Below are 26,147 nucleotides of genomic sequence, written 5' to 3'. Positions count from 1 at the left end.
TGCTGATAACCTTAGTTAATGAATAACTAATGGGAGTGATTTGGACCAAGGTGTAGTGATTTACCCGCACGCAAATTACCGGTCTTTTGCAGATCGAATCTAAATGTCTACTTCTAATGTTTGCTTGAAATGGAATGATATTACAAAGTCTGGAAGTATCTACTCTATCATCATGAACCATGAACTTTCAATCAAATACGAGGAAGTTTGACAAAGATGGCCGCCGCCTTCGACTCGTCTCCTCCTGAGAAACATTGTCGACTTCGCTAAACACGATTTGTACTGTGTTTCGTATCGGAATTCTTAGACACCGTGAATTTGCCTGACTGTGTTTCTGGAGATAGAATTCCTCTCATCCAGATACAACTTGTGGAAATTCAAGGAGAACATTGATGTTACCATGGGGGACTAAAACATCGTACGCAACTGGAAGAATAACTGTGAATGCACAGGAGATACCAATAATGAAGATTTTGACCAACATCGGCAGAATCCATCCATTCCTGGTCCTGTTTGCCTGCTCTGGTAAAGAATCTAGATAAATATTATATGTTGTTAAAAGTAAACAAAAAAAAAATCAATTGTCTTCTTTTTTGTTTGCATTATTTTGTTTGTGCGATATCTACTTATTCTCCTTGTTCAAACCAGGGAGGTGAGTGGAAATATCATTATAGTACAATTACGGATTATGAATCGTTTATCATATGAAAAATCAATCAATCCCTTACTACAGAGCAAGCTCTTGTTCCCCTTCTTCAAACCATGTTGATTTGGTAAACTAACGTATTATTATATGAATGAATCTTTACAGTAACTGAGAATTTTACATTGCTATTAATGTGTTGATAGGTCGGTCTTTCGCAGCGAGATTACAATGTAATCGTAGAAGTTAATAGCTGCACAAGACTATGGCACTTCTGACGAGTGGCATTCTAAATGTGCCAGGCATCGAGAAATCAGAAAGTATCTGTCAATTTTTGTGGACACGCATTCCATAAGGTCTGTTCACTGAGAATTACTAGTTTGTGCAACTCAAGTTATTACTGTAGACAACAAAGTTTTGCGTACTGACTATAAATACAAAGGTACTGCACTGTAGGCCCTATACTGTCTGCGTGTTAGAAGTAACGTGTCAACTATAACACCTACACTTTACTGTCAGATCAGTAAAGACTTTGCTGGGGAACCCGTATGAAACTAATCCTGAAAACGTCCATGTAGCATTTGTGGTCAGACTACCTTGACAACAATGGTGCATTGTAGATTAATGTTCAATTCAGATGTTACGTCTGCTTGCCAACAGAGACAAGTTTCTTATTTGTTATGAAATCACAACGGATGTACACACGGTAATAACTCACACAGTGTCTGAGCAGTATGCTGGTGGATGCAAAACAAAGATATGAAATGCATTACAGCTCTCAATTATTATGTTGTTGCTGTTGAGTATTGAGATAGATTAACATTATATTCAGACATCTATAAAGATCTTAAATATGATGCTCATCAACCACTATTATCAGATTTAATGCTAATACTTTTGTCTATAGGTAGAGTAAAATTGACTATGTAAATGCGTAACGACTTCTATTCATTCATCATTAGCTTATGATCACTTGCGACCCAAAATGAATATTTGTATAATGAATATAGTATATATATATATATATATATATATATATATATATATATATATATATATACTATCTTATATATTATAATAATGTATAATTTTTTTTTTCAGATCTTATTGGAAAGAAAGCACACACTCAGAAAAAGTGTGAACTGAGAAAAGAGGTCCTGAAGCACAGGGTCTATACATGCGCTTTATCTTTACCAAGCCGTGCTAGATGTGCGATGAAAGGGACAAAACAGATGATGTAAACCACATGAGCAACAATGAAAGGACTATCAGATTAACTGAAATTGGGCATGTGTTATAAACAAACACTGTCCATCCTTTTTACAGTTATAAGAGTTGGAAGTGAAAAGTGTGTACAGGTTTTTTTTTTTTGTGAAATTAAAAAGGGACTCTAAAGTCACACCTAATCACACTATTCTTTAAAAAAAGAAGTGTTCGGGATAAACTGTTAGAAAACACATTTTCTGTTCGTTTTGTGATTCCAAATTTTAGCATAATGTAGAAGAAGACTTGCTCTTTCAGAAAATATTGGAAAGTCAAGATTGGCTGGGCTGACCTATTTCACCTATTTTCTGGCCTCACACAAAATCCGTCCTTGCGACTTTTTGTTGGTTTTGTGATGCACGGTCACAATCAATCTAGCCCTATAGAAAGAGAGAGGAAAGTGGTGAGAGAGAGAATATGAACAAAAATGAAACAAACACATGATAATCTTTTTTTTTTTCTTATTCCCCTCTGATTCCTGTCATAGCCTTCATCATTCAAGAGGTGCTGCCTGAAAGTGAGTATAGTCACAGAATTGTTTATCAATATCATTTGTATATCAGACAAAGATGTAAAAAGGTGAGAGTTTGCATTTTTCAGTATTCCTCTTGTGACCAAAATAAACAATGGTTATGGCACGGCTGCTACATGTGAAATGAAATACGCTCCGTGTGCTTCCATTGGGGTTTGAACTTCTTTGCCGTGAATGTTACATGTGGGGCTTGTCGTTTATTTTTTATCCTTAAGAATTTCGACATAATATTTTGGGGGAACTTGTTCACTTTCCTGAAGCACATCTTTAGCTACTCTGGCCAAAGAAATTTGCATTTGCGGTACTTTGGCATACTCTAAAATCTCAAAATATCCGTCCTTCGAATGTCAACTATCGGCAGATCGGACATTAGTAGACAATTTATGCTTTATGACGTCCGCTATGCCTAATGTCAAATAAACAGCACTCAATCTCACGTCCTGTCAACCCTTTCACCGTCTTGACTTATATTAATAATGGCTTTGAAAAGGGCATATATATAAATGTATATATATATATATATATATATATATATAGATAGATAGATAGATATATATATAGTCGAGACAATGCAGTGATGACAAAAGATGTTGCAGGAAGCCGGCTGGTGGAAAGCTTTCGACCTTGGTTTTCTTCAGCTTTATTGTCTGTTTGTCATCATTGCATTGTCTCGACTATAATTCTTCCTAAGATGACAGAGACGTACGGTACGAGTATCAGTATCATCGCACTATATATTAGTGACGGATCCAGGAGGAGACGCACCGGACGCCCCTTTATATTTTGGTTAAAACAAAAGAAATAAAAAGAACTAGAAATGTCGCTTTGGCGACTGGTATGCCTCCGCCATAATGCATGATTTTCCCAATAGGTCTAGATAGTACATGTGGACAATGTGTGATTACATTTTCACAAAATTGGCAAAATATTGAAATGACAAGTTTGTCACAAATGTGTTGAATGTTCACCTTCCTTGACCTAGGTTTAATTGGATGAATAGGAGAGCATGTATCTAGGGATTTAAGGACTTTAACTTGACTTTGACCCATTCATACATTTAGGCATTGAGTAATTTTCAAGGTACAGGTGTGAAGAAAAAGTGCAATTTCTGAATTGAATAGTTTATTGTTACCATTTTCATCTGGCCCTTGACCCTAAAATTCATAAGATAATCACTTTCAGGTAGAACATGCATAATATGTACTAAGTTTCAAGATAACTTGAGCCACTTCGAGATATGGAGGAAAAAGTTAGTTCAGCACTTTCACTTGATCTTTGACCTTTTGACCTTTGAGGCAAAAAAATAAGAAAAAAAAAACTTTCCAGAGAATTTCTATTAGGTTACACATGCATACACCAAGTGTAAAAAAATGATAACCCTGCTGGCATTGCATAAATATGAGGGAAATAGTAAAATTTTGAAGTGTTGCACTTGACCTTTGACCCCTGACCTTTGACCCCATGAACCCTACATTCTCTAGATAATCACTTCCAGTCAGTACATATATATACTATGTTCCATGAAGATACCTTGAACAATTTTCCAAGGCACGGAAAAAAAAAGGTCGTTTTGATATTTTTACTTGACCTTTTGACCTTTGACCTTTGACCTCATGACCCAAACTTTCACCAGAGAATCTTAATTGGGTAATACATGTATACACTAAGTTTCAAGAAAATATCTTCAGGCATTCAATAGATATGGCAAAAATAGTGAAATTTCATGTATTTGACCCTGACCTTTTGACCTTTGACCTTTGACCTCATGACGCAAACTTTCACCAGAGAATCTTAATTGGGTAATACATGTATACACTAAGTTTCAAGAAAATATCTTCAGGCATTCAATAGATATGGTGGAAAAAGTGAAATTTTATGTATTTGACCTTGACCTTTTGACCTTTGACCTTGAGCATGTGCACCCAAAAGTTGATAGGCACAACTTCACCCCCTAATATACATACATGCCAAGTTTCATTAGGATACCTCAACAGGTTTTGATAGTTACCTTGTCCACAAAATTCATTACGGACGGACGGAAGGACGGACGGACGGACGGACGGACAACCCGAAAACATAATGCCTCCGGCACCATTTCGTGGCGGAGGCATAAAAATGGGGGGGGGGGGGAGGGGGGGGGGCGTGCACCCCCTTTAATTTTGTAAAGGCGCCCCCCCCCCTTATTATTCATCATACACAATATATATATATATATAATAGATATAGATATATATTTATATATATTTATATATATATATGTGTGTGTGTGTGTGTGTGTATGTGTAAGGAAGGAGGAGGCAGTGAACACACTACAAGTTCACTTTGATGCCTTTAACGCCCAGCTTTAGACCTTTCGATGGGCCTTCCTCAAGAATATTTTTTTGAAATGCAATATAGTAGAGTGCATATTGATTAATGTTAATTTGTTTTTTTTTTTTTTTCATTTAATGGTTTTTTAATTTTCTTTAAGTTTTGCTACAACTGGTTGTTTTTCTTTATGTTGATTTTCTACAAAGCCCCGAAGAAGATCCTTCGAAAAGTCGAAATCTTGGCAATACAGAAACGTTTTTTTTTCTCGATTACATGAAATGATGAGGCAGCCATTCGCTTACGCAGCCAAATGAACTTCATGATACATAGTACGTACATTGTATATAATGTATAATTTATGATATTATACCGTATAATTCTTCAACAACTGAGATGGATTCGTTCCATTCCTTCAAAATGAATTCACAAATGTAACCGAGGCTTAAAGAAATTTCCTCCGATCTTTTACATAAATATTGCAACGGGGCAAACAAAATGTTTCAGTGAAAAGTCACGAAGAAATACGTACATCTAATACACACATTCGTTTTGGATTATCATAATAATGATGGAGTGTGAATTTGATCATGTTTCACATTTCTTGCAGCTTGCAATGCGCCTGATATTTTTGGTGAAGGAAAACCGACTTTGTATCCTGACCAGGCTAGCTATGCTGTAGGACAGGAAGCTAACGTAACATGCTCAGGAATCCTGTACGGCGCCTCACATCTTGGAGAATGTTCTGGGGAAGGATCTTTTACCTATAATCCCGAAAGACCAACCTGCGAAGGTAATCAATGATAATACAACAGTATATTCATAGTATTAGAACAGACGAATCTCATGAAAATAATGCAGATATTGCTTTTGAGAAAATGTCCAATGGTGATAAGAATGCTCAAATTGTCAAACGGATCAAACGGATCAAACGGAAAGCATTCAAAAAGATTTATTCAGCAATGGATAAATGGATTATAACTGTATATTTGTGAGCGATCAAAAGTCAGAGTAACAAAAAAATGTGAAAAGAAAGCTGGGCTGATATTTTCGAATTTATTCTTACTTTGATTACGGAAAACCTAATGTGTTGGAGCATAAATTTTTTGAAAGCCATGACAAATTTGATTGACTCTGTGATCATAGGCGAACAGTGACACAATCCACAAAACATCGCATCTATCATGTCTATTTGTCGCACTACGAGTCCGACCTTAATAACTTATATGTGTAAAATAAAGTTGTTTTACTATTATTCTTTTAATTTTGAAAATGATTCACTTGAGATTGTTGATTCATTATTTAAAAAGCGAGGTAGACTTTTGTGACTTTTTAAAAGAAATAACAGGCACCGTCATCTTTATGTGCTATGAAGCTGTGTAGGAAGAAATGATCACGAGATGGAGTTCTGACTAGATATAATTATTCAAACAACAACGAAATTTCTACGGATTTAAAAAAAAAAAAAGTCCAGGTGCGTCGATGCCCAGATAATTTGGGTTCGATGTCTCAGTTTTCACTGGGCAATCTGAACATTCAATCTTTAAAACTAATATCAGTGATATCATCGGGGAGGTTTTGTTTGTGTATATGATAAATGAAAGAAAACTGCACCTAATTTTAAAGCATATATAACAATTGTCAATCCAGAAATACATCTAAACTGAAAATCTGGGCTGCATGTTTTGAACGTGTTTGAAGTTAAACCCTTCTAGAACAGCAACCTAATACTTGTCCGTTTACTCACAACAAACAAAACTGATTTAGCTCTTTATAAATGAATATGTCGGATAAGTGTCTAGACATGTCACAATCGAGTGATTGTGATTGTTATGCCATCAATCTTTTCGTTGATTCCTTCGCGCATTCCTCTGTCTTTCAATTCAATCCAATTCAAAGTTTATTTCATTTTTCGACAAAACATATAAGTTACACTTCTTTTAACAACAGAGAATAAGGTAAACAGAACATTATATATTGAAAAGAATGTTCAACAATTAAGGATCTTATAGTAATTACACATTATAGTAAAAAAGTAACAGAAGTGATCGAAATGAAGTACATGTATAACTTTGCTTAAAGTGCTTTACTTATAGCTCTAATCTTTTATAAGTATGAATGGTGAAAAGCAATAACACAGACATCATCTTTCTAAGAGAGTAGATGGGTGGTCATCAAGCAATAAAACGTGATTCTATTGTCTATAGACAATAGAAACCCGCGGAGTCCTGAAAGTCTTCCTTGAGCAATGTTTCAATGTTTGCCAAACCTGATCTGTGTTCACAGGTATACCTGTGAACACAGATCAGGTTTGGCAAACATTGAAACATTATAAAACATTCTTGAGGCGGAATCACATTTGGAATCAAAAGGAGCACAACTGTTGTTACTCCATCTCTTGAACGTCCTTGGTATACGCTAATGCAAGAGCATGGTACAAGCATAATAGGGCTGTCATCTCGTCAAATATCATTAGTTATGTTTTTTTTTGTGACGGCCCCTGCAACGTTGAACATAATCATGAAAGTGGAGATGCAGCAATTTACTGATTTTTTTTTTCTTATGCTACGGTCACAAAGGTTCGCAAGAACGATGCGTTCGTACGAGTCTCCTTGTTCACACGAATTCGGGAGTTTGTAGATTTTTTTTTTTCAATTTCATCTCGTTTTAATTCACTTCCATGTAGCACTATGGTTACAGCATTTGATGCCATATGATAACATAACTATGAAATGAAAAACAAACCATGATACATTCTTTTTAAAATTTCAAGACAAATACCTAAATACATAGATGGGGCATTATTTCTTACGGACTTCTTGCGAAGTTTAATAGTACAAACACCATTTAAAGACATAACTCACCATTTCCAGATGAAAAAAAAAAAAAAAAAAACAAGCTTTGATGGTTCAAAATAGTTTTAAGATGTGAGCTAGGCATAGAAACAACCAACATTAAAATTTATTCGGTATAATCAAAGTTAGGTATACTCGGGCAGGTGTTGACGGGAAATGCGTGTTGTAGCAGGGAGTTAACAACATTACATTATGTACGCCCTTCTTAATCCCTAGAGTCAAACTGCACTATTGCTGTATCACCGGACAGAGGGACCGTGGTTCCCGACGGCTCCGACTCCCTTTACTCAGTAATAACGTACTCCTGCGATGAGGGCCTATACCTCGACGGGAGCAGCATGGCTGTGTGCACGGGGAGTGGATCGTGGCAGCCCGCAGATGTTCCCGTGTGTTCAGGTACATGACAGGTGTAAGGCAACCTCGCTGCGTTGTGATCAAAGCTCTAATACTTTCTATCCATCCATACAGAGGAATATAAAAATTATGTATCCATATTGTAAATGAATTATCAAAAACAGAAAATAAATACAGAGACAGACAGGAAAGACAGAGATTTTCGGTAAGTTTATCTGTGATTCAATACCTAGACAATTTCTGTTAAAAAGTGCTCGATCGACTGACACTAAAATAATTGGTATTGCAGAATAAATGAATAAATAAATAGATAATGGGTATTGCATTACACTTTTCTCCAAAATCCCTGGACAGATGGTGGGCATTGTGCATTCCTTTACTCGAAAATTTTTTACATAGGTTTTATGGGCAAGGCAAATTATGGTGACTTGCAGTAATGCGGTGTCTTTATCCGGTTTTTGTCTCAGAAAATTGTATACTACCAGAGATAAATCAAGGGCAGGCCACATCAACTGACTCCACTTTACATGAAGGTGTCCGGATCGAAATTACGTGCGACGATGGCTACACGCTGACTGGACCGGATTTGGTAACTTGTCACAACGAGGAATGGAATCCTCTGGTAGGGGAGTGTCTGGGTAAGTATTCCAATGTAAGAATTAAGTGATTCGATTGATGCATATCTTATATGGAATATACAAAATGTGGGACTCCATGGCACCATTCCATGTAAGTTGTCATCCCTGACAAGTTATCGATTTCTGACAACCACCATAGTAACACTCATTGACCAGAGCTTCTCGGCCAATAAAAACCAAGGATTTTACTGAAATTGTTGACGACTGGCAACTTTCTCATAAGCCTGTCACAACACTCGCCATTGTCATGCAAAGTCAACTACAAACACACTTACACGCACAATATAATAAATAATATAGAAAAGAAACAAAATAGGACAGATCACAATAATGATTATTTATTACGAATGCTCCAGAAATGGTTCCTCTTATTTCTGCACTGAATGCATAATTAGATACCACCAAAGCCGTTTCTTAATCATGTGATTATGTCTATCGTGTAGACCCATTAGGATTTCAGAGGGAGCCTTATAGGATGACTTCCTTGGACCAATCCCTCAAAAAACTTATGTCGATGTGATGCATTGTTTTATCTTTTTTGATTTTTACAAATCTTCTACTTGAAGAAAAACAAACAAACAAACAACGCTCTGAAATCTTTTCCAGAGGATTATCTTCCCTTCGATAACTAATTTGTTTTATTTTTTTTTTTTTACATATCTTGACTCGATGGTTATCATCTTCTCATTCTTACATACCAACAGCCAACTGTCCTTCACCGGATATCGCCAACTCGAACCAAACCGCTGATGCTCCGGTGACCGACCACGGCGAATACATCATCGTTGCCTGTAATGATAATTATACTTCCGGGACAGGACTCGATGTATATGAACCAATGACCTGTTTTAACGGCTCGTGGGATGCGACGGTGGAATGCTTTGGTTAGTAAAAAGCTCGGTTTACAAATTTATCCGAATAGTAGAATAGATAAACATCTCGTGCTGAATCATAATTATGTAGTGAAATCTTACGTTGATCAGTTATATGACACACCATATCTGCTGTCTACACTGCTTAAATCAACTTGAATCCCAAAGTCTTTGAATTTATCTTTTATTGTTTGTTTGTTTGGCTGTTTTTCACATATAAGACAATTTAAGATAATGACTCTCGGCGTTAATCGCAATATTTTCCTAACTATTTCTAAACAGTTTTGGGAGAGTGAAAGACGTATAGAGGATATTTTGATAACAATCATTTATTCTGGTTTGTATGATAGCTATAGAAATAGAGGGGGAGCAGATAAAGAAAGGCTAAAAAGTAGCGTTTAGTGTCACGATAGCTAATTAAAGTAATTAGTAGCAGACATATTTTGATTACAGTGACTGTCAGCGCACTTTTTGTATAGGCTTGGCATTCATGTAACGAGACTCAGAAATCAGTTGTCATAGAGGTGCTAGAGATTATTTCAGTCGCAACAGCCAACTGTGTACGCGCATTTTAAACAAAGTATTATTACATTGGATCAGTATCAGCTGTTTTCAAATTATCTCACAATGAAATTGAATCCATCTTACTATCTATCTCACAATGAAATTGAGTCCATCTTACTATCTATCTCACACTGAAATTGAGTCCATCTTATTATCTATCTCACAATGAAATTGAGTCCATCTTACTATCTATCTCACAATGAAATTGAGTCCATCTTACAATCTATCTCACAATGAAATTGAGTCCATCTTACTATCTATCTCACAATGAAATTGAGTCCATCATACTATCTATCTCACAATGAAATTGAGTCCATCTTACTATCTATCTCACGCAGCTAACTGTCCTGTCGATCCAGCTCCTGCGAATGGAAATATCTATCCTTCTACTGGACCATATTATCACAGTAATTCGGTAAACTTCAACTGTTCGAATGGCTACACTTTGGACGGAGAGTCTACCTCTACATGCAATAACGGAGCATGGAGTAATTCCTTCCCAACTTGCAAAGGTGCGTTGATTTTGTCAGTGTAATGGCCATTTTTACAATCTATACTATGTCGTGTTTTCAGTCAGATAGCATTTTTGGCCTTATAATATTTTAGACTGGATTACAATGTCAGACTTATGTCTTGAGTCTAGGTGTGTGGATATTGTGCGTAGACACCTACTCTGACATCATTTAAAATAATTAATGTTAGTTTTAATCCCTAAAGACATAACCATTTTTAATTATGATGGTGCCTGGTGCATAAGAATATCAAACAAACTTTGTCTAACAGTCCATTAGTAATATTTGCTCACCTAGGAATCAGTTCCACTTTAGTATGTGAGTGGATATCGATACAACTTTCGCTGCTCCTATTCTAAACATGAAAGCTGCACAGAGATCATTCATTGAGATATAGACAAGTTCTTCTGTCTCTGAGTTTGTTTTGGGTCAGTGAATAAGATCGCATAGAATTTGAGCTGGAAGGTCCCTGCTTCGAGCCCCTTAGGCTCCAGTGGCTGTGCCTCTTTAGGCAGGGCACCTTTCCCCTCGTCACCTAGATCTTCTGATGGGAAAACGGAGGTCCAGTTGTTGCTTGCTTACAAACAGTCCATGCTGTCCTTAGCCATGTGAAACAAACCATGACAGAACACAATAATGATATAGAGACGCCATTGCTAAGTATATACAGAAGCCTGTTTGCCTTATTACATTTTCCATTGCATAAGGAGTTTGATTACATTCCATACTTGTTGCCACTTCTGTATGAAACACAGTGTGATCTTTGGCAAGTCAAAATTACTACTGACATTCAAATTCTTTCTTGACTCGGAGATATTAAGGCTTATAGCACCCTAACTTCCAAGGGGGGGGGGGGGGGTGCTAAATGTGACGTTTACTGGAAGACGCTTTTGTGCTCTGTTGCTTTTTATAGCAGTTTCATAGCAAAATGTGAATCAGTGAACTGTATACCTGAAATGAAACGTTGCCCCAGTCGATTGCAAACTTGTTTTGCTTTCTTACTTTACTTATCATTATTTTCTCTTCCAGCCGATTGTGATGTCCCAGCTATCACCAACTCAAACCAGACGTCTGCCGATTTCACTATTCACCACGGAGAAAGTGTCTATGTGGTGTGTAATGACGGCTACTCCTTCGGTTATGGCTCCGAGTTTGACGGCGTCCTCACCTGTAACGATGGGGTTTTGGATGAAAGCAACATCACTTGCTATGGTAACCAACAAAACAGAACGATATGACACGATACATTGCATTACACAGTATGGGATTGATGTGTGTGTGTGTGTGTATGTGTGTGTGTGTGTGTGTGTGTGTGTGTGTGTGTGATATGACTGATTGTGTGTGGCTTGTAGACTATTTTTACCCTCTTCAGCATGGGCATTATATGATATTCTCGTCCTATTATTCCTGTTTTGGAATTTGATTTTGTTTTGACCCTCTTCTTGCTCTTGTTCTTGCTTTTCTTTCTTTTTTTTTGTTCCCGCTACTTAGGAGTAATATTCTCATTATGGTTTATGTTCTTGTTCTCCTCCTCCTCCTAATCATCTCTACTAATGATGTTGTTGTTGCTGGTTGTATTTTTATCAGAAATGTTTCAGGTGATGTTTGTAATGTAGTACACGCGTATGCCACATTTCTTCCCCTAATTTCACCCCAAGTGAATGAAACAGATTACTAACGAGATTGCAGCTAGTATTCTTACTCGTAAAAATAACATTAAAAAATAAAATGAATAAAAATGAATATATTATCATTATCAAAATGTGTAGCAGCCTGGGTGAGAGCGTTCACGGGGAACATGGAGGGGGGATCAAGAGGAAAAGTAATAAACAAAATTGAGTATGTACAATGTTGACTTTACATCCACATAATCAAAATAATGATACTTAAAAGGACATAATGTTACACCCCACTAATTTGGTTATTGCCTTACAGTTAGATGTTGTACGTAATAAAAATCAAAAGTATAACACCAGAAAGACTGTGTGTACCGATCCTCATATCGAGGTTGAGATGTAAGCGGGTATTGTGCTTCGAGCATTTGCATGTAACTTCGTCGTCGTTTAGAATTTGCAGATGCACACATTTAATCTAGCTACGAGAACATCTTTTTTTTTTCACCCAATTTCTCTCACTTACGTTATTTGTCAATTAGCGAGCTGCCCTAGTCCTGGTGTTGCCAATTCTAACTGGGCGAACAGAGCTGATTTAACCGAATTCGGTGGAACTGCTGTGGTGGATTGTGACGACAATTACACATCCGGTTCCGGGTCAGATGTCAACGTAACGTTGTCGTGTGTTGATGGAGGCGCTTGGAACCAGAATGTGTCGTGTTATGGTAAGGGGATGTGATACCGGATTCAAATAATACTTATTCCCTGTTTTCGTAGTAGTCAATGTTTAAAGATAATATAAAGTTTTGGTACCTCAAAAGTTTCCCTGAGTTTCCCTGTCTTAGTTTGTGTTTCAGGTTAAAGTACCTTTCATATAACTAACACTGTAAGACCTACTCGCCCCAAAGTTGTCTCATGTCTTAGTAATCATGCAATAATGGTTTCGTACCAGAGCAGAGCGGGCTCTGAAAATTTTGAGCGAGCCGTTAGTTTGACTCGACGCGGTACCGCGATAATCAATACAATTATCATACACGTATTGTACGAAACCATTATTGCATGTTTACTATTCATGAGAACACTTTGGGGCGAGTAAGTCTCATAGTGTTAGTTATATGAAAGGTACTTTAACCTGAAACACAAACTAAGACAAGGAAACTCAGGGAAACTTTTGAGGTACCAAAACTTTATACTATCTTTAATGATCATGACGTGTCATAGCAAATAAAAGATGGTCATAATTTTTTTGTGTCTTTCATATTTTATTTGTATTAAGTGTTCTATTGACATTTCATTTGTAACATACATCTATGGTTTCATGAACAGTAACAGTCTCGCAAATGACCTTCGAATACGAATGATACCAATGATGCGTAGAGAATCAACATATATATTACTTCCACAGTATCGTTAGAGAACGTGACATCATCAACGCTAGTCGGTTCACTTTAATGGTGGCGTTAAGATTTGAATGTGCATGTTTCATACACTTTCTGTGAAACGTCAGGGTCGTGTACAGTTTGGTTAAGCAAGTCCCCAGCATATATTACAAGTAAACTATAAATCTTGTTAATTATGTTAACTTTCAGCGTGTATGTCTTCATCTGCATAGTTTGTAAATTATATTTCACCATAGAGATTGACAACTGACTGAAAGGTTAAAAACCCCTCTTTTGGCTATCATTTCTTTAATCGGATAAAACTTTAGATAAAAACGTTGTTCTTTAAAAGACACACACTTTCTCTGGTTCTGTTTAAACTCTCTTGGCATCGTCTGTGGTTCTGTTAGTAATTAAATGAACTGTACAATAGCCATGTCAATGAGGTCAAGGTTTCTTTTCGTCAAGAACAACTGTCTTTGTTGTAACGACTTCATTTCAAGGCACTTAACATCTAGACCATTGCACACAAGTACAAGCCCCCACCCCCCCCCATACACACACTTTGTTACACACAATGACTCGTATACTAGTATAAGATTTGGTGTTTGTTTTTTTCATGAGATAGGTATGCACAGTGAACATTTGTCATCCATGTTCAATAGTTACAATGACACATTTTATTGCTGATAGCGCGTTTATATGGTTCATGACATGATGGTCTGACCATCATGTAACCATAACGGCAGCAACAAAAAGTCGACATCATCCAGCATTATGTGCTATCCATCAATATAACTTGGCAATTAGGTGAACAATGTAGCAATGGTACAGACAGATTAAAAAAAAAAATGTCGTGCACACTTTGTTCTAGCAAATGGCAAGGGGTAGTGTAGTGTATGTATATGTCAGACAGTACTCTGGAAAGCGATTGCTGTTCAGGCAAAAGCTGAGTCAGTTGTGTTTAAAAAAAGCGCTCATAGATGTACTGAAAAGGTTTGGTTTTGCTGCTTCTTACTTTGTTTGTTCTTTGTTTTTCAATGAGTAAAGTTGATTATAACATCTTATACGCTTGCTGTCATTGTTAGTGGTGATATTGTTCTCTGACAGAAAACTGCCCCAACCTTAATCTGCCGGATGACGTCATTGCTTATCCTGCTCCACCGCCATTCTTCCACGGTAACTCTGCCTTCCTCAACTGCACGGACGACACGTACGTTCAGGATGGTGCGTCCCAAATCACCTGCAGTGACGGCAGTTGGTCGGATGATGTTCCCGATTGCAAAGGTTAGATATTACAGATGGGTTAAATCTTAATAATTGTCCGGAGCTCTCTTCATTCTTGCTCTCTTCAATGTTTAAGAATTTATTGGATCCTTTTGGTTTTCAGTTAGTGACAAGATGCTAATCCTCCATTACTAAGTTCATTTTAGATGGCTTAAGATAAAGTGACACTGACTGGCAAACACGGCGAATCAACCAAACACGAGAATATTAGATGTCGGCCCATTACTCGAACAAAGGAATCAGTCATGCATTCCATGAAATGTATGACCCGTGGGCCGTGTTCAAAATGAAGGCAATTATTGTCTTCATGCCCAACGCGCCCAAACACGTCTGTTGCTCTCCTGCAGGGGTGAATTTGATGCACTTGTCACACCGAGGGATAACCAACTCGAGTCATTTTTATATTTGTCCGTCATCTGTAGAAGGATTAAAAAAAATACCACCGTCATTCCCGGGGAAGGGAAAGAAAATGCTTACGAATTATGTTTTTCGAAAAGTCATATTTTGATAACAGTATAAAAGAAGCTTCGAGATTTGATATTTCTTATTTGTGATTACTTATTAGTTACAGAGTTCTTTCATACATTCTTATAATTATGGTAGAATGTGTTGTTTTCTTGTACGCCCTAATTCCTAGTCCTTTTTTTTCTCATCTTAAAAGACAATACAACCTCTCTATACTTTGGTGAGCCCTTGAATCTTGAGCCTCGCGTACATTGATATTGATCCTTCAAATATTCTTTCTTCCTCCCTTCCTTCTTTCCTTCCTTTCCATTTTCCTTGTTCTCCTTAGTGTCCTCCTGTTATTCCTTCCCCTTTTCGCGTGTTTGGTTGTTTGTTTGTGTGTGTGTGTTTTGTTTTCTTTCTTTTGTAGACGATCATCTTGAATGGTTTTGTATATTCAGTTATGGTTATCAGTTGTGGTTCACGGGAAAACTGAACATTTCAAGCCCTAATTCACGACAGTACCTTCCATTCCCTACAATTTTGATGTGATGTAATTTGAAAAGTCGCAGTATCAATTGAACTTCACTTCGTACGTAGTATTTTCTTCTGGTAGAAAATTGAACTAATTATATGTTAATTGGTGCATGCAGATATTTTGTGCTGTTGGAAGTGAAGTAAATTAAATTAATGAAATGGAATGAATATAATGGGGGATGGAAGAGTAATTACAATTGTTTTGCAGTGCGCGAATCCTTTTTTTTTTTTTCAGCACGATGAAGAGGGATATAATTACCCAACAACGCTAGAACGTAAGATTCAAGAGAACAATATTTTCATGATCTTTATCCATTCCATTCTGGTAATTGTGTGGTAATCTATGTCTGTTTCAAAACTGTATTTTTTCTCTCACATAGCGCCTTGTGACGCCCCTGTCATACCATATTCAAACTACGATACGTCGAGAGAGGAAGAAACTTATACACACGCCTATTCCATTGTCATCGTCTGTGACGACGGATATACCTCTGGCACTGGTGCAGAAGTAAACGAAACACTTGATTGTGACGACGGCTCATGGGATCGAAATGTCAGCTGCTATGGTAACTAGGATATCATTTCATTCAAAAAAAAATGACTTAAACTGTCCATATCGCACGGCGTAGATTTGTGAATCAGTTGGGAAATTAGAAATGGGATTTGTAAAGAGCATGACTGACAACACAACATTGCACATTTTAAATAGTAGTGACCCTCAATCGCTTACAGATCAAGGATTTTGCATGCATGATTAATTCTCTTGAGAGAGATCAAGTCCCTCTGTAACCGTGATATCTACCAATGAGGTGTCATGCATTATTACTATTTTTTTTTTTTGCTATGGAAATGAGAACATAAAAAAAAAATATATATATACATATATATATAATTTTTTTTCAATTTATTTTTCTTATTTCCTTTTTATTCATTTATTATATATATCATCAAATAAAAAAACAAAGATACATGAAATACATGATATCCAGCTAGGAGATATACGTAGAATATTGCAAATATATAAAACATATAGTGGTCGATTTATGAAAGTTGGAATCTGAGAATGAATGCCAAAGAAATAAGAAGTGCGTGATCGGAGATTGGACAGTAAGTAGCAAATGAGTCTTTAATGACTGGTCCATGATATGCTCTTAATCACAAGTAACCGCTTACATTAGTAGGACAACATATTCATCATAGGACATCATTGCCGTCCAAATGGTAAGAGTGCGTAGAAGCATTTGTGTGGGTTTATATTTTAGCTGCACAAGAAAGATGATTTACTAATGAAAATTACACAATATTATACCTGCAGCAACATCCTCTACTGGTGCCCACTGTAGGAGAGAAATCGGTAGAAAACTCGCAGCCTGTTCGTTGTTGTTGTTGTTTTCTCCATCATTGATACATTATACTGTATTACTATGGTGCCTACATTCTACAAGCTTCTGCTTTTTAGTACGTTTCCCATATTACACGTTATTCATGTTTGCTTATATCTGTTTATTTCCATCTCAAATCGACTGCATTGTATTTGAACTGAATTGAATTGATTGCTTTATTGTCCACAATGCGAAAGTGGAAATGCGCCTTCCACCAGCGTTACACACAAGAGACTCAAACAGATAACAATTGTTCATTGAACATATACGTCACAGATTACAAATAAGATGAAACATAAATGTTTTGCATTACTTGTTGCAAAAAAATAAAATAATAACCATTATATTCATAATACATATTACATATATCTCATTTAACTTTTATCTTGATATCATATGGAATGTAAAATTGTATGAAATGTGGAATATGGAACAATGAATACAAAAACGATCATCTAATATGCATGGCAGAAAAAGAAAAGTTTTCCTAACTTGTCTGTGTTCTGAATGAAATCTATTTAAACATAGAGCCCTGGACCTTCTTGATGTATATGCCACTTTTCATTGCGCATCTCAAGCATGTACCAAGCGAAAGGTGTTACCATTATCTTGTTGGTGATCGATCTCAATCAGCTCAGTTTTTGTTGTTCGCTCGGTTGATACACAGGGAACTGTGACGATCCAGAGGACCCCGTTAACGGCTCAGCTATATACGACCCTCCTAATTACCATGGCAACGAAGTGACCTTCAGCTGTGATACCGACTACACTCTAGAGGGAGATCAATACCACACATGTCAAGACGGATCATGGAGTGGGGACACGCCCGAATGCAAAGGTATTTTTTAATAATTTTTCTATCAAAACAACACTAACTGTAGCTTCCTCTTTACTTTTCAACCTATAAAGTTGCTCCTTTCCATGAGTGGCAAATAACAATTATTTTCCCAGTGCATATCCTATACTCCATTCTGTGAAATCAAAAAGGGACAAGGCCAGATTTCAACAGAGCAAAGAAGGATATCACGATTACCACACACAAAAAGAATGATAGGTAATTGTGTTACACACAGTCACGACTCATGATAACAAAGAGCTTTTCACAAGTAATGTTAATATGAATTTAACCACAGATATATGTATATATATATATATGTATATACATACATATATATATATATATATATATATGTATATATTGTATATAAAGAGAGATAGAGAAAGAAAGTTGTTATCATTCTAAGATTTTATGTTTAAAAAAGAAATGAAAAATCGTTTATTAAAAATATATAATGGCCTAATAATAGCAATGAACGAAAGGTACAAATTTATATCATTACATCTGACTTGCTGTTCTTATTCCGAAAACGGTTTTACGTCTTAATTGGTTGGATAAATCAGAACTTACATTCATTGATGACAATGAGACAAATTATAGGGACAAAGCTCGCTATCGGAGTGGCAGAACGTTTAATGAAACACACATCACACACCACATAGGGGCGCTAATCATAATATATAACATAAAGAAATACATTATGAGACCTGCGATGCATTGTTTTGAATAGGTACGTGTGTAGTTTTCACATTTCATATTTTTCCGTAATAATGGCATTTTAAGTTTGTAGATTGATAATATGACCCCCCCCCAAAAAAAAAAAAAAAAATGATATCACAGGTATAAATTGGGCGAAGGAATCAACGTGACACAAAATAGAAGGCCATTCTTTGGAGAAAAAAAAAAACAAAAAAAAAAACTGTTGTTTTCAATTATCTTTATTATATCTATTGTTTTAGGTCGTTGTCAAATGAAAACAAAGGAAATAATAAGAAAAAAAATTCATGGCCATAATACTTCACATTTTACTTCTGCAGCAGATTTCAGCCAAGAAACGTCCATTTCATGCAATATAATATTAATTGAAAATGGAACAGATAAATACGCAAAATCTGACTGACATGGTTGTCAGATTATGATTGCCATGGCAACCACCAATATCAAATATGGCTTAATTATATATCAAAATGTTTGCAACAAGATTTTAGGAAAAGTCACCAAATGTAGTTGAAATTGGATAAAGGGCGAACGGGTGGCAAATGAAAATCTGGTTGGGGGCACAGTGTGCCCCCCTCTCCCTTGGGCTTTATAGGGTTAAACCTGGTGGCTACTGCAATCTTGTGGGCCTCTTGCCATGTTTATTAAGGAGATATCAAAAAAAAAAACAGACAAACAATATCCTTGGAAACGGGATGGAATTTATTTGTTACTCTACGTATCTTCAGCTGACTGCGGAGATCCTGGCACACCGACGAACGGAACGCAGGTTTACGCCGACTACCGACATGGCGGGAACGTCACGTTTAGCTGTAGCAGTGGCTTCGGCATTCTGGGATCCGAGACCATCTATTGCACAGACGGGGAGTGGTCAGCTCCAGTTCCAACCTGCAAAGGTATTGGATAATTGATGAACACTAATGTGACTTAGGGATTCGTGTGTGTTGATTTACAAAGTATTGACGATGACAGAGTCTCAAATTAGTTCATACTAAAAAGTTTTGCCTATGGCCTCTTGCTGCATGAAAATGATTAATTGTGAGCCAAGATCTGACGTCGTTAAGTTCATCCTTTTCGTCATTCATGTAACGTTGAGCATGCCCAAACTCTTTTTTTTTTTTTAAAACATACACCAACCATCCGAGCTACATGTAGATGGAGAGCAAATAAATGAAGAAAAAGTGAAGCATTTAGTTACTAGTAAATCGCTGTGATTAAACGTGTCATTTTACTCTAAGGGTAAACTCAGATATGATTATGTCATTGTCATACGATTCACAGATACAGTTCATACTTTGGCAAATCAAATGCACCCGGAATATTTCCTTCATCGATTTGAATTATCGTTCCTTTTTATCGTTTACCAGAGGACACTTTGGTCGACCAGATCATACTTGTTTGTGATTACGACAGCTTCACAGTTGAAATACCTACAGCTTTGCTGACAGATTTGGACGCATCCGAAATTGTCCTAGATAACGACAAAAATTGCACGGGCACATTGGCTGGTAATGATACCATCGTATCGGTGACATCCAGGCTCGACGAATGCGGCACAGTGCTCGAGGAGGAAGATATATCTGACGAGGTATGTATTCTCTTTCGTACCAGTATGAATACTAGGCCTCTATGCACATAATTATCACAATCAATGTATGCAACACTCAATGAATCGCATGGACTCCATTCCAGGGATCAGTCTGTACTGAAGAGCCTTTTCATAACGAAACATTTCCGAAGTCTCTGTGTTGTAATGATACGTTTTGTTATGTAATTGTCAATTGCGTACCCGTTGAGGAAATGTTGACGACATTCTGTCATTAATCATATCAATAACCTCATAAATATCTTTTGGCATTGTTTTACTTTTACACACATGCCATTTTCCAATGCATGACAGGGGAGGTTGTTGGACACGGTTGGATTAAAAAAAAAATGTCACATTGATATCAACAATTTGCAGAACTTTGTAGATGATGTATTCAAACTGTCATAGGATGAAGAAGTAATAAAACTGTTGTCGTATTGACATTAGTGTACTAAGATTTTGTTAAGTTTTGTAAAGTTTCGTTACATGAATAGTATCCATGCCTCAACACTTATGTCTTTTCAGTCTGTTTTTCTGTATAGACACTTAAAAATATTTAGGCCTATTGCGTTGGGGCAAATTATTTGTATAGGGCCCCATTTCTCTCTCTCTCTCTTCTTTCGATCTTTAAAATAACAACAACTTTTACGTTTGATATATAACATGTATATATATATATATATATATATATATATATATATATATATAAATGTATATATGTATATATATACAAATATATATATAAACATGTATATGTATATATATAAATATATATATATATATATGTATGTATATATATATATATATATAATATATATATATATATATATATATATATATATATATATTATATATCATGTATCAATACGAACTTTTTACTGTGCTTTTCCAATGGTCTACCCATTACAAGCTCCGCTTTTGACTAGACCACTTTTTCCATCGACTTATTTTCTTCTCTGTTGCCACTGCAAATGATACGATGTTTATATCCCTTCGTCCATAATTACAAATTATATGCACGTGTATAGTATTGTATATGTGACCGTGCATCACAAAACAAACAAAAAGTCGCATCCCTTGATTTTACGTGAGGACGCAATAAAGGTGAAATTGGTCAAAAAGTCAATCTTGAGTTCTGCATGTTTTCAGAAAGAGCCATCCTTCTCCTATATTATTCTTTATTTTGGGATCATAATATGCATGGGAAAGTGTGTTTTCAGCTGTTTTTCCACAAAATCTTTTAGGGGAAGAATACAATGATTTTTAATTTTAAAGCTGAAAGTCTGCTCTTTAAGAATCTGCACTCAACTAAAATATCATGTCTGGCGACTTCTTGTTGGTTTTGTGATGCAGGTATTACAAAAAAAATATCATGTATACAAAGCTTACACATTGTGTAATATTTAATTTATCAATAATTTCTTTAAGTTTTTACTGCTTTTCTGTTGGATGGAAATTAAAGATCAATTAAATCGAATGGAATGAAAAATAGAATATAGTAACCAGCTGATAAAAATGTTCATCCATAACTGACAGTACATGATTTTAGACGCATGCATACGATAACGACTAAATCTTATTATCATTTCGAAACACGCACGGGTCTCAAGCAGGATGCTCAAGAAGCACGCACGAATCTGTCGATTTGCACACCTGGTCATTTACACTGTCTTGATAAGGTTTCAGGTAATGACATTCAGGGAGGCTCACAGGATATCCATGTTCTCTTCCGCAGGGTGAAACGGAGTATTACGACGTCTATACCAATAAAGTAGTGAGTGCACCTAAAGCCGGAGTAACCCGAAGTGTTGGGGTTGATCTTCCTTTGAAATGCACGTACAATCGAAAGGAAGAATTGCATGTGAGTTACAAGCTGACTGACTACACCATCAGCCGGAACCTAACGGAGGACGGTGCGTACCGTTTCCTGTTCGCTATCTACGACAGCGACTTCCAGAACGTTATATCAGCCACGCCCTATTACGTCGGTCTCAACGAGGAGATACATCTTGGACTCTCTCTGCTCTCCACAGGGGCAGGGTTGAGAGTCACGGCGGAGAATTGTTGGGCGACCCCAACGGCAAGTCCTGATGGCAGCCCGCGATGGGACCTGATTCGTGACAGGTACGATCACACTTGTCTATAGTGGTCATTCAAGGGCGACGAAAAGAGTTACCGTTTTAGACAGATGGTCACTATAATAGACGGGATCTCAGACATACTTGTGTATCATTACATACATGGAGTGTACTTGTGCCATCGTATTGGCATCTGCCATGTACATCTGTATATACATTTTACGTGTTTCATACAATTCCTCTCTGGAAGATATGCTAATTGAGACAGCACAGTCGCTGTGTAGAGTGAGAAGGGAATATGTTATAGATTCCATATTGTCAATCTTGTTAAACCTTTATACGGATCCAGCGTGTGATGCACCGTGAATGGTTACACGTGCACTACAATGGCCTCTGCTGGACTTTACTTGTATTTGTTCGTATTATCGTTCCTGTTCGCAGTACGTATCACGCTTTTTAGCACATTTTTAATTAGTACCATACATTTGCTGCTCCTCCTCCAAGATGTGCCTGGTAAGTATTATACAACACTGATGAAGCTAGTGTGAGTCTAGAAGAGTCGAAGATGTAACGCGGATCTTTATTAATGTTTGATTATTCGACTGCAGCTGTGCCGAGGATGACACTCTTACCATCAAAGATGATGTCTCCCGCTCCCTCTTCAGTGTGAATAGCTTTCGATTCCTGGAGCACGATGGCATGGTAAGATAACAGTCCTATCAAAGTATTTGTAACAAAGTCACGGAAAAATAGGGTCTGTCCATGTCCAGTCGGATCGCGAGAAGTGAGTGGGGGGGGGGGGAGGGGAGAGGTTGATAATATTCTGAAACTACGAAAGTTTGGTAGAGAGGAATGAATAACAGAGGTAAGGGGGTCAGAATTCATGGGGGGGGGGCATTTCATGAAGCGTTTTGTCCAACAAATTGTCGGGAAAAAAAATTGATCTCAGTCAATCAGATTCAAGGATTTCAGTAGCTTATAACAATTTGCCAAAAAAAAAAAAAATCTTATAAAACCCTGCATGAAATGCCCTCAGATGTGAAACGATTAATCCTATATCATAACAGCAATGATTGTATAGACCCTAAAGCCTATCAGTTACTAAAAGGGAGCCTATTCAGGGTTGCCACTACTCCAACAGCAGATCCTGTCTTATCATTAACCAAACACCAGGTACCCTTTTAAACATTCCGAGCAAAGAGACTTTGTCATTCAAACTTCCCCGGACGGGATCCAAACCTGTGATCTTCTGTTTAAAAATTCAGTCATATCCATTGTGCCGTCGCCCAAAGTGTGAAAATGAAATGGAATCGAGGAGGGCATGTGTGCACAAAGAAGTACGGACAGAGTTCAGTGAATGAACCTGAAGAGAGCAGATAATGTATGTTTGAATATCTGTGTGTGTGTGTGTGTGTATATGAGTGTGTGTGTGGGGGGGGGGGTCGGTGTGGAGGGTGGGTTTCAGAGAAGGAAAGAGAAAAAAGGATGGTAAAGTGTAGTATGAGACACACATTTCTTTATTATTTAGTTCGGTATTTCCCTTAGTTCCGAGAATAGACACTCTTATGATTAACAGGCTTTCTAGAAAGGAGCAACACTGGCAAGTACCTTTGATTTCATATGAATACACACAACAACAGCAACCAATTAACAGGAAAATAAAAGCTTAGAAAGTTTTGCTCAGGATGTTATTAAGCAGATGGGTGAAAATGTGGAGTGTGAATGTTCTTCAAATGTTATTATTTGTCTTAACATATTTGTTAAAATTGTAGATCAGCAGTCAGCAGTTGCGATCCTACAAATTGTACCTAGTTTTGGTTTGCAATCTCTTTTGACAGATATACATACACTGCGACGTGTTGGTCTGCGAGCGGGGGGATGAGACATGTTCGTTTCCAGGCGGGTCATGCTTCAGCAGCAGACGGCGGAGGAGGAGCGCCCCCCTCTCTCTACATAAGAGAATGAAGCGCCTCAGAGCTGGCCCCATCCGGTGGATGAACACAGCTTACCAGCAGCCAAACCTACAGCAAAAAGGTGAACACATGAGGAAAATGTGTGCCAGAATTTTGAAATACTTAAGCCCACACATTCAGTCCTACCCCCCCCCCCCCCCCCATCCAATACGGTTGCAGATAGAATAAACAATCTTGGCTTTAGTGATTTTCACGTCGTGCTTTTTTTTCAAATTTCTGAGTACTCTTCTATTAGATAACAAGCCTTCCCTGCTGGAAAACAACAACAATAACATTGTCTCACAGTGTGAAACACAATTTATGTAAAAGACAGTGTGAACACATTGTCTACACAGAGTGAAATCTATTCACACCGTTGAATTCCAGCGTTTTTACATTGTGACAACAATGAGAATCATCAATGCACAGTGTGAAACACAGCATTACTAAACATGTACTATTATATGTGAACACTTTGTAAAAAAAGAAAAACACCACAGTGTGAAATCATAACCACACTGTTAAATGAGAGCATTTTCACATGTGAGCACATTATGAACACATTGTGGGACGCAGTGTTCTTTCCCTCAGGGAATTCAGCTTGTAAAAGATCATATTCTTTCTGTCAGAAGTTTTTTTTTCTTTCTTTTTCATAGACCTTGCATAGAAGTGATTGTGGACGCTATTGATAAATATAGCGGGGATTCATTAATTAGAGCTTTCCAACATTTTCATGTAGTAAGATTATGGTACAGAGTACCACACCAGAGAACGATTATCAAATGTTATTTGTTTTCATATGGCCTGTCTTTGTTTCGGCTCCAGGAATGTCCCCCTCACCCAACAACTCGTCATTCTTCTACAAGATCGCGATCTCGACGCTAGGGGGAACCTGTGTGGTTCTCATGGGCATCCTTGCTTTCGTCACTGCCAGACTTCTTCGGAGAGACAAACAAATTCTGCCACATAATAAACTTTAGCATCTAATCCTAAATGTGTTTACCTGTTTTTCAAACTGGTTTAATTGAGCTGTACTTTCGTGCTAGTTACCATCATTGCTCCAGTTTTTTCTTTTTTTTTTTTTCGTTGCTCTCGAAGAAAATGTCCACACTATGAGTTACTAAACATCAATGAAACATGAAATGATTTAAATCTATAGGTAGGTAGGTTGAAGGGGGAGCAGTGTTGATAACATTCTAATCAAGTTCTCAAGCATATCACACTGTAGGCTACTGATAGTGCTTAAGTGCAAAGTGCAGATATTTGCATACATGCTATTCAATTCGTAAGTGGATACCAAACATAATATTCAGAATTAGTCATTATGCATAGTCCAGATACATTTAATGGATTGGACAGTGCACATATTGGTTCAAGTTATCATGAAACGCAAACACTCATAAATCCAAATGACATGACATTATCCCCTTCTTTATTTCATCTGAAAAAAAAAAATGCCAGACTTCTAGTTGATTTTTACTTTTCAAACTTTCTGATTGTTTGTGTTTGGCAACTTTCTGGTATCGGTCTTCGATCTCAGCCCGTAAGATAAGGAAGACGGGGATATTGTCTGAATAAGACTTATCGAGTTGTTGTTGCTGTTTGTGTTGTTGTTGTTTTTATTCAGAAGTTAAGGAGGCAATCTAAGAAATCCAATGAAATCAAATGGTTGTTTCACGAAACATATAGTTTATAAGAAAGCTCTTGCGTGATGCCTTCCCTTCCCATCTCTCCCTCTCTCTCTCTCTCTCTGTCCCTCTCTCTCTCTCTGTTAATCTCCCTTTGTTGTTTT

General features: G+C 37.0%; 1 protein-coding gene across 1 annotated transcript; it reads left to right on the top strand.

Annotated features, from left to right (window-relative positions):
- The first annotated feature begins 464 nt into the window (after positions 1-464).
- LOC140231229 (sushi, von Willebrand factor type A, EGF and pentraxin domain-containing protein 1-like) lies at positions 465-25,335 on the top strand. Its single transcript, XM_072311375.1, has 18 exons — positions 465-525; positions 2,394-2,423; positions 5,356-5,538; positions 7,817-7,996; positions 8,422-8,592; positions 9,297-9,476; positions 10,367-10,540; positions 11,570-11,752; positions 12,696-12,878; positions 14,643-14,819; positions 16,181-16,366; positions 17,850-18,020; positions 19,466-19,633; positions 20,105-20,325; positions 22,061-22,449; positions 23,012-23,105; positions 24,242-24,437; positions 25,181-25,335. The coding sequence occupies exons 1-18, from the start codon at positions 465-467 to the stop codon at positions 25,333-25,335; spliced, it is 3,102 nt and encodes a 1,033-aa protein (XP_072167476.1).
- The last annotated feature ends 812 nt before the right edge of the window (positions 25,336-26,147 follow it).

This window comes from Diadema setosum, chromosome 7 (assembly GCF_964275005.1).
Source record: "Diadema setosum chromosome 7, eeDiaSeto1, whole genome shotgun sequence".
NCBI classification, from domain to species: domain Eukaryota; kingdom Metazoa; phylum Echinodermata; class Echinoidea; order Diadematoida; family Diadematidae; genus Diadema; species Diadema setosum.
Note: the sequence above shows the minus strand (reverse complement) of the source record. Positions and strands in the feature narration are given on the sequence as shown.